Source organism: Lycium barbarum, chromosome 8, assembly GCF_019175385.1.
Source record: "Lycium barbarum isolate Lr01 chromosome 8, ASM1917538v2, whole genome shotgun sequence".
Taxonomy (NCBI): domain Eukaryota; kingdom Viridiplantae; phylum Streptophyta; class Magnoliopsida; order Solanales; family Solanaceae; genus Lycium; species Lycium barbarum.
In genome coordinates, this window is record NC_083344.1 from 132,158,004 (window position 1) to 132,167,682 (window position 9,679).

At 33.2% G+C, this 9,679-nt stretch overlaps 1 protein-coding gene across 2 annotated transcripts; it reads left to right on the top strand.

Moving 5' to 3' along the window:
• Window positions 1-3,914: 3,914 nt before the first annotated feature.
• LOC132607544 (small ribosomal subunit protein uS7) lies at window positions 3,915-8,549 on the top strand. Of its 2 annotated transcripts, none has more exons than XM_060321559.1 (5): window positions 3,915-4,057; window positions 4,144-4,288; window positions 5,979-6,250; window positions 6,698-6,901; window positions 8,417-8,549. In XM_060321559.1, exons 2-5 carry the CDS (start codon window positions 4,169-4,171, stop codon window positions 8,469-8,471), a joined length of 651 nt encoding a protein of 216 aa, XP_060177542.1. In that variant the 5' UTR covers window positions 3,915-4,057; window positions 4,144-4,168; the 3' UTR covers window positions 8,472-8,549. The 2 variants fall into 2 exon arrangements, with proteins under 2 accessions (XP_060177542.1, XP_060177541.1); XM_060321558.1 differs by lacking the exon at window positions 8,417-8,549 and adding an exon at window positions 7,091-7,363 and having other exon boundaries at window positions 3,916-4,057.
• Window positions 8,550-9,679: the final 1,130 nt, after the last annotated feature.

A 9,679-nucleotide genomic window follows, 5' to 3' on the forward strand; every position in this document is an offset into this window, starting at 1 on the left:
TTGGTCGATAATAAAATTCCGTAATTTAAAAAAAAAATCCAAATTTAAAAAAAAAATGCCAATAATAAATTTCCAGTAATTTAAAATTCCAGATTTAAAAAAAAAAATTCCAATAATAAAATTCCGTAATTTACATATTTTTTTAAAAAAAAATTGTGTGGAAACTTAAAAATTAAAAACTAAAAAATTTAAAAATATGAACGAAACTGTTTTTTTTTTTTTTTTTTTGCATTTCGTGAATAAAAAAACGAAATAGGAAATTATAATATTTTTTTGCATTTCGTGTATTAAAAAACGAAATAGGATAAAAAAAAAATTATTTTCGTTCATATAAAAACGAAATTGGAAAATTGGACAAAATATATTTTCCAATTTTGTTTTTATATGAACAAAATTAATTTTTTTATCCTATTTCATTTTTCAATACACGAAATGCAAAAAAAAATTATAATTTCCTATTTCGTTTTTTTATTCACGAAATGCAAAAAAAAAAACATATTTCGTTGATTAATTCACAAAATGCAAAAAAAAAAAATCAGTTTTGTTCATATTTTTTAATTTTTAAATTAAATAATATATGTGTCCAATCACAAAATGTCATTTGGCTTTTTAAAAGAGTTAACTTTAACTTTGTTAGTTTGAGGGGTATATTTGAGCCAAAAACAAACCTTAAGGGTATTTTTAGACCAAAAGGTGGAAGGAGGGTAGTTATGAGCCTTTTTCAATAGTTCAGGGATATTTTTGGACCTTTTCCGTTGAATAAATAGTCTTCTTGGAATACGAACTGTGGGGGTACTCTGATACAGAAGGATTGTACCCAAAAAGGATATTTTGATGAATCAAAGGCATAACATTTGTGACTAGGGATACATATTTACTTGCATATTCTGTTTGTTGGATTTATTTTTATTCGGTAGATCTAATAGATAAGAAACTCGATGCACTTTTTCCTTTTTGTTATTTATTTACATACAGCACTTCAAGTTTTTGTCCCTCAGCAATAATTTAGAAACTGCTAGTAGAAAAAATGTTAAATATGACATTACATTCATATTCTATGAGAATGGTATGATTATATGTCATTTTATTTTTGCATTCTTCAGTAATAAAAGAGTATGGGGCATTACGACTTGGAAGCCATATAAATTCAATGAAGAGTTCAATATTTCCGAAAGCAACGCCCATTACAAACAGCAATTGCATTCGCGAATAGGGAATGGAATTTAAACATGACTGACACTAGTTGAGGTGCGCATATGTTGTCAATATAACGATTGCACATATACATATTGAAAAAAAACATATAATAACAGAAACAAGACCACATATTATTTGCGGACGACATAGTTTTGATTGAAGAGACTCGCGATGAAGTTAATGCTAAGCTGGAGGTTTGGAGTTCAAAAGGGTTCAAGTTGAGCAGAACCAAGACGGAATACTTGGAATGCAAGTTCAGTGATGTAGCGCATGATGAGGGCGTGGAAGTGATGCTTGAGACACATGCCATCCAAAAGCGAGGGAGTTTTTAGTACCTTGGGTCCATTATTCAAGGAAATGGGGAGATTGATGATGATGTCACTCATAATATTGGGACGAGGTAGATGAAATGGAGGCTCGCCTCTGGAGTCTTGTGCTATAAGAAGGTGCTGCCAAAACTTAAAGGCAAGTTCTACAGAGCGGTAGTTAGACCTACTCTGTCATATGGGTCGGAGTGTTGGCCAGTCAAGAAATCTCACGTACAAAAGATGAATGTGGCGGAAATGAGGATGTTGAGATAGATGTGTGGGCAAACTATGAAGGATAAAAATTGAAATAAAGTTATCCGAGATATTGTGGGAGTAGCCTCTGTGGTGAATAAGATGCGGGAAGTGAGGCTGAGATGGTTCGGGCATGTCCAGAGGAGAGGCATGGAGACCCCAGTGCAGTAGTGTGAGAGATTGACAATGGACGGTTTCAGGAATGAGAGGTAGGCTGAAGAAGTATCGGAGAGAAGTGATCAGGCATGACATGATGCAATTACAACTTACCGAGGACATGACCTTCGATAGGAAGTTATAGAGGACGCAGATTAGGATGGAAGGTTAGTAGGTAGTAGAGCGTGTCTCGTGTGTTTATCTATAATATTCTGTCAGGGCTTATTTACTTTTTTTCAATCCTTATCTAACCTTTTGTCTTGCTTTCTTCGGAGATAGCCTTCCTATCTCCTATGTTAGGGGTAAGGTCTACGTACCCTCTAACCTCTCCAAACCCACTTGTGGAATTACACTGGGTATGTTGTTATTGTTGTTCGGAGATAATTGGCTGATAGTTGCAAAAAATAGTATTTAATGTTTAATTGTGCTTGGACACGTAAATACAATTGAAGTTTGCAAAAATGCTTTTTTGACAATAGTATTCAAATTTCATATTTCAATTTTGAAGTCGAAGAGTCAGTTTGATAAACAAATATTGCAGTTTGATAAACAAACTTTGCTTTGAGATAATGTCTAAACATAACATTAACTTTCGACAAATGGGGCTAAAATTTTTCAACTTGCTTGTCAAAATTTTAAAGTAAAACGACAATACAAAATGAGATTAGAATATTTAAAATCTTTATAGTTTCCTTGTTAGTTCGTTCATGTTAACTTAATTATATTTTTTGGATTCATCCAACCTATTCTTGTGTGATCATTCGTAATTGTTTATTTATCTAATTAAAATTATCCGAAATCTTGAGTAAATCTCAATTACGCTGTGCTCGTCAGTGTTATGGCCCAACGCAGGCCTCAACAGTAAGTGATCGTTTGGTAACTGGTTAGAGTTATGCAGGTATTAATAATTAATGGATTTAGTTATGAGAGAATTTATGTATTATTTTATGCAGAGATTAATTATGCATGATTTAGTTATTCATTTATTAGTTATTTCATCTTCCATCCTGCATAAACTAATATATAGATTCTTTTGTAACTTATACATGTATTAATTATGTGAGTTTTAATTACAAATCAAACACCGTATTAGGTGTGTTGAATTTTATACATAGGAAAAGAATACTACTAAATATGATATTACTTATGCATGAATAATTTAACTCCTATCCAGTTACAAAGAAGAAATTGCACGGTTTCCCTTCAACGGGCCGGTCTTTAAATTTAGTCCTTCAAAAATAGAACTTATGTCGCGCGGTGAGTTAATATTATAATACAAAAATATAAATTTATGCCTACCAAAAAATTATGTGCCTTTGAGGAACAAAATTAAAAACCAGCACAAAATAGGGTCAAAGGTCCAAACGACCCTTTGACACCCCTTCTACAATGGATCATTTGCACCTTTTCCCCTAATTCGTGCTGATTTTTTATTTTTGTCTCTCTTAATAAGTAAATTCTTTTTGAAATATAATTTTATATTTTTGCATCATAATATCTCATAAGTTATACCTTGCTCTTAAGGAGTTTATACCCAATTATTAAAGGAAAAAAAATTAAAGATCAGTGCATTCGAAGGACAAAAGTTAAAGACAACCCGATTTAAAAGAATTTACAGGATTGTCCTTCGCTGGGGGTGGTCTTTAATTTTTTCCCCTCAAATTAGTGATCTTTATGGTTTCGGGTTCGAAAACCCTCTTAGTCAAAAATTTTAAAAAAATTCGCAAGGTAGAATTTGGATTCGAATGCAGAATTTTGGCATTAAAGCAGAATTTGTATGGACAGAATTTTGCAAAATTGAAGCAAAATTTTGCCTTCCGATTTTTTTTGTTTTTAAACTAAGCTGTGTTTCGAACTCATAATTTCGGGGGTATTAGGCGTAGGGAAAAACTTAAAAAACCACCAATTTGAAGGAAAAAAATTAAAGACCATCCCAAATGAAGAAGGCAATCCGCGCAAAAAATAGAAGGAAAACCGAGCAATTTCTTGAGTTGAATATTGGATTTGGGCCTGACATAAGTTTCAACCCAATATTTAATGGGCCGAGGCCCTAACACATTTAACCCTACATTATAAAATCTCTAGGGTTTCTATCTCTTCTCCCATTCGCAGCAGCACTCACACAGCAGAGAGAACTCTTCTCGGTAAGCCGCTCTCTCTCTCTCTCTATATCTCTAATTCATACAAAATTGCATTGTGTTTATAAGTTATTAGGGTTTATTTTAAACAGGTGAATCAAAGAAGAAAAAGAAGAAATGGACGCAGGTGTAGTAGCAGCAGTGGCGCCAACCGCAGTAGCAGTAGATGGAAAGGAAGAGAATAAGATTCATAGTGATGTTATGCTTTTCAATCGCTGGTCTTATGATGATGTTCAGGTATACTTAGCATTTCGATTTAGTTGTATATATGTTCCATCAACGAAAAGTCTGTAAAATAATAAAAGGGAAACATACATTAAAATACCATTCAGCTATCTAGTTTTAAAACACTGCACAAGTATAGGCTGTATATTTACCAATATTATATGTATAGGTTGTTATAACTGCTAAATCTTGTTAAATTTCATTGTTTTCTAATTTTTTTTTATACGAAGAAGAGTGTAAATTTTGAAATTTGAAGAATGTACTAATCTAGTTGATGTAGTTTGGTAATTCGTATATTTGTTACATGGATTAAAAGTTTGTAAACTAATCTTTTTAGATTTATGTCTATTTACTAGGATAAAACTAATTTGCTCATTTTGTGTTTTTTTTGGTATGAAGAAAATTGCAACTTGTAGTACCTGAATATCTAAATTTTGAAATTCGAAGGATATACTAATCTAGTTGATGTAGATTAGGAAGTTGTATTGACTTTCCTTGAACTCCAAAAGAAAAACGTCCTGTTTTTGTTTCGCGGTTACATGTTTATAGCTGCTAATAGCTCTTTGTTTTAATAGAATAAAAACAAATTTGCTTCGTTTTGTGTTTTTTTTGTATGGATAGGATTGCAACTTGTAAAATCTGAGTATCTAAAATTTGAAATCGGAAGAATAAACTAATCCAGTTGATGTAGCTTGGTATAGTATTGATTTTGAAAAATCTGAAAAGTGATTTCTTCAAATCAAAGGGCTAGGGTTAAAAAACCAGCATTAAGATAGTGATGTTGCTAAAAAGTTTTTTTTTTTTCAAAGTGACATGTCTATAATTGGTAAACAGCTTTTGCCTTTCCTAGTATTAAGCTAATTTACTTCACTTTGTGTCTTTTATACGAAGAATTTGCAACTCGTAGCTTGAAGAATGAACTAATCTAGTTGATGTTGCTGGGTAATTATTATGGACTTCCCATGAACAAAAATATTGAACTGTTTTTTCAGCCCTTAAGGGCTAGGATAAAAAGGGCAGTTGTAGGACAGTAAGGTGGCAGGTGCCCAAGCAGTTGGGCTGGCTATATGAATCTTCACGGACTATGTTGCTCCTTTTAGCACTAGAAGGTCTTTTCTTTTTTTTACTGGTATATAAAAATCTGTAACAATCTAGATTTACATCACACCCCTTGAGGAGCCCCCTCCTGAACCCTAGTAAAGATGCTTTGTGCAGCGGGCTGCCCCCCATATAAATCTGTTACAAAGCTGAAAGACTCGAGTGAACATTGCACTTAAAGTACACTTTCTAACATGGCTTAACATTGACCTATGGATCTTTTTCTGGTAGTTGGTGTTGTTACCCAGTAAAAGCGGGCAATTTTATTCTCAATAACATCCAGGGGGAATGCTTCTTCTGTTTCTGCCTTTTTACTCAAGTATTATTTTAAGCTCTCTAAGCAAGACTGAAACTTATTCCTTGGCCTTTTTACTTGAGTATCATTTTAAGCTCTATAAGCAAGACTAAAACTTATTCCTTCTGCTTCTGCCTTTTTACTTTAGTATTATTTTTAAGCTCTATTAGCAAGACTTATAACTTATTCCTTCTGCTTCTTGCCTTTTTACTTGAGTATTATTTTAAAGCTCTATAAGCAAGACTGAAAACTTATCTTGAATACAATTTGAAAGATCTGTCAATAACGATGATCTACTTTCTGGTGAAGGTCAATGACATGTCTGTTGAGGATTACATCACAGCAACTGCTAACAAGCATCCAGTTTACATGCCTCACACAGCTGGTAGGTACCAGGCCAAGCGTTTCAGGAAGGCCCAGTGCCCAATTGTTGAGAGGCTCACAAACTCTCTTATGATGCATGGAAGGAACAATGGAAAGAAGCTAATGGCTGTTCGCATCATTAAGCATGCAATGGAGATCATTCATTTGCTGACTGACCAAAACCCAATTCAAGTCATTGTTGATGCTGTTATCAACAGGTGCGCATAGATTATGAACGCTTAATTCATTTTCTTTAAGAATGGTTACTGTTGTCAGTCTTGATTAAGTTGTTCACTACCCATCAAAGTAGTTTTTTGGGCAAGGCAGCACGGTGGTGGATTAGGCTACTCTGATTATAATTTCTTGGTTCTTTTCTTGCCAAATAATCCGTTCTTTTACTTGTTTCAAATGAGTTAACTATATGGGCTTGTTTTGGAATAAAATCTTTGTGCACTATTTGCAAAATTTGGTGTATTTTTGCAAATACTAATCTTCAGTATCCAAAATGCTGGTGAAAAATCCTTTTTTCCAGGTGAAGCTTAAGACTTCATCTTTCGAATACTTCAATTTCAAATTCTTTTCTTTTCCAACTTTAACCAAATATTGTCTAAATCCCTACTATATATGTTCACTGATAGCTTTGTCTTCTCCATTTAATCATTTAGTGGGCCAAGAGAAGATGCTACTCGTATTGGTTCAGCTGGTGTTGTCAGACGTCAGGCCGTTGATATTTCTCCACTTCGCCGTGTTAACCAAGCAATTTATTTGCTGACAACTGGTGCACGTGAGAGTGCTTTCAGGAACATCAAGACCATAGCTGAGTGCCTTGCAGATGAACTCATCAATGCTGCCAAAGGTTCTTCAAATAGGTAAAATGCTGGAGATGCAGTGTTAGCTGATCTTAGAAAATCACATATATATATATATATATATATATGATATTTCAAGCTGGTTTCTTAGTTGTAAAGTTTACTTGATTGGTGCATTTCTTTTCCAAATCTATCCTATCGATATTTGCAACTTTATTGCTTACTACTGGATGATTTTTGTTTTTGCAGCTATGCCATTAAGAAGAAAGACGAGATTGAAAGGGTTGCCAAGGCCAATCGTTAAGAGATTTGTTATTGGAGCACCTTTTACAAGAGAGTTTTGGGTTATGCTGTTTTCTCATTTCTGTTTTCATGTAGTACTGTAGGATGGAATGGAAATTAAAGGATCTGATTATCAGTATTTGCTGTTCCATATGGATTTAATTTCTTGGATTTTTCACCTTGTTACGACTTTATATGCTTGGAATTTTGTTATAGATGTTAAATTTTGAAGTTCCTTTACCGTGGGTTCTCAGTCTTTTAGATGATATGTTTTGGTTTTGCTTTAGATGCTAAAATAGTAATAGTTCTACACAACTGTGGAGAAATGTTGCGCAACTTGTGCATAATTTTTAATGGGGTCTAATCAGCGCGTCACTTCTTTTTTTGATATAGCTTTTAACTTATTAATTGATATGTAAATGTCTTAACTACAATTAAGAGTTAATCCTTGCTATAAATGATGTTTCAATATATGGCTTTTGATTCCGCGAAAATATAAGGAACTGCCTTTTCCCATGCATATTGTATAAGTTGCAGCATGACCGTATTTTTCACTGCATTCTTTGTTATGAACATGTTGGCTGAGATCTTTGAACTGAGGGTTCGGTGTAGGAGGGGTGACTTTGTCTCCACGAAGGAAGAATTACACACTTGCCTTTTTCTTCATAAGTTCATTTATTATATACTAAGCCTGTTAATTCCACTAGAAACTTTGTTTCACTTGCATAGTGAATTACACAACAAAAACCAAACGTAAGATCTTCAATTTCACAAAAAGATAATTAGCTAAGTCGACTAAATTAGCATGATGTTAGCATTGTCTAATGGACATCCACTCGTGCATTAAATAAGCAAATGAATGAGAGAAGCAGAAAGTTGAGGTCAACTTCAAGAAAACAGTCAAAGTAGTAGCTTTAGCAACCTAATCCTAAAGCAACTACAATAAAACTTAATTATATAGAAAAAACTATAGAATGATAATACTTGAAAAAGACATTAATCTTCTTAATTACGGAGTACATCAATGAATTTTAACCTGTTATAGGAGGTTATTTTTTTTTTTTTTTCAAATTATCAATTAATATTTATTACAAGAATTTATTTGCTGACAACTGGTGCACGTGAGAGTGCTTTCAGGAACATCAAGACCATAGCTGAGTGCCTTGCACAGATGAACTCGTCAATGCTGCCAAAGGTTCTTCAAATAGGTAAAATGCTGGAGATTTCCAAATCTATTCTATCGATATTTGCAACTTTATTGCTTACTACTGTGGATGATTTTTGTTTTTGCAGCTATGCCATTAAGAAGAAGGATGAGATTGAAAGGGTTGCCAAGGCCAATCGTTAAGAGATTTGTTATTGGAGCACCTTTTACAAGAGAGTTTTGGGTTATGCTGTTTTCTCATTTCTGTTTTCATGTAGTACTGTAGGATGGCATGAAATTAAAGGATCTGATTATCAGCATTTGCTGTTCCTTATGGATTTATTTTCTTGGATTTTTTTACCTTGTTAAAACTTGATATGCTTGGAATTTTGTTATAGATGTTAAAGTTTGAAGTTCCTTTACCGTGGGTTCTCAGTCTATTCGCTAATACTTGATATGCTTGGTTTTGCTTTAGATTCTAAAATAGTAAAAGTTCTACACTCAACTGTGGAGAAATGTTGCGCAACATGCATTTTTAATGGGGTCTTAAGCGGCCAAAGCAGCCTATCACATCTTTTGTTGATATAGCTTGTGACTTATTAATTATTCTGTAAATGTCTTGACATCAATAAGATTTAATCCTTGCCTAAATGATGTTTTCATATATGGCTTTTGATTAATAAGGAACTGCCTCTTCCCATGTACGTTTGTAAAGTTGCAGCATGACCGTGTTTTTCACAGCATTTTTTGTTAAGGTAACATGTTGACTAAGATCCTTGAACTGAGGGTTCGGTCTTGAAGAAATACGCACTTTCCTTTATTATAGACCATGCCTGTTAATTCCAATAGAAGCCCTGTTTCACTTGCATAGTGAATAACAGAATAAAAATCAAACGTAAGATCTTCACTTTCACAGAAAGATAATTAGCTAAGTCGACTAAATTAGCATGATGTTAGCATTGTCTGATGGACATCCACTCGTTCATTAAACAAGCAAATGAATGAGTGAAGCAGAAAGTTGAGGTCGACTTCAAGAAAACAGTCAAAGGTAGTAGCTTTAGCAACCTAATCCTAAAGCAACTACAATAAGGATTAATTATATAGAAAAAACTATAGAATGATAATACTTGAAAAGACATTAATCTTCTTGATTACAAAGTACATCAATGTATTTTAACCTGTTATAGGAGGTTAATTTTTTTTTTTCAAATTATCAATTAATAGTTATTACAAGAATTTACTTGTAATTATCTTATAAATGATTTAATCATATAGGAAAATTTACATAGATAATATATACAACTTAAACTCTGATTTAATTGGCATCTGATATTATCAATTTCCACTCTTCATATTAGTTGTCTTCTTGTCTTTATCACTCAATTTGAAGTTCCCGTAACCAAAAGTACAAA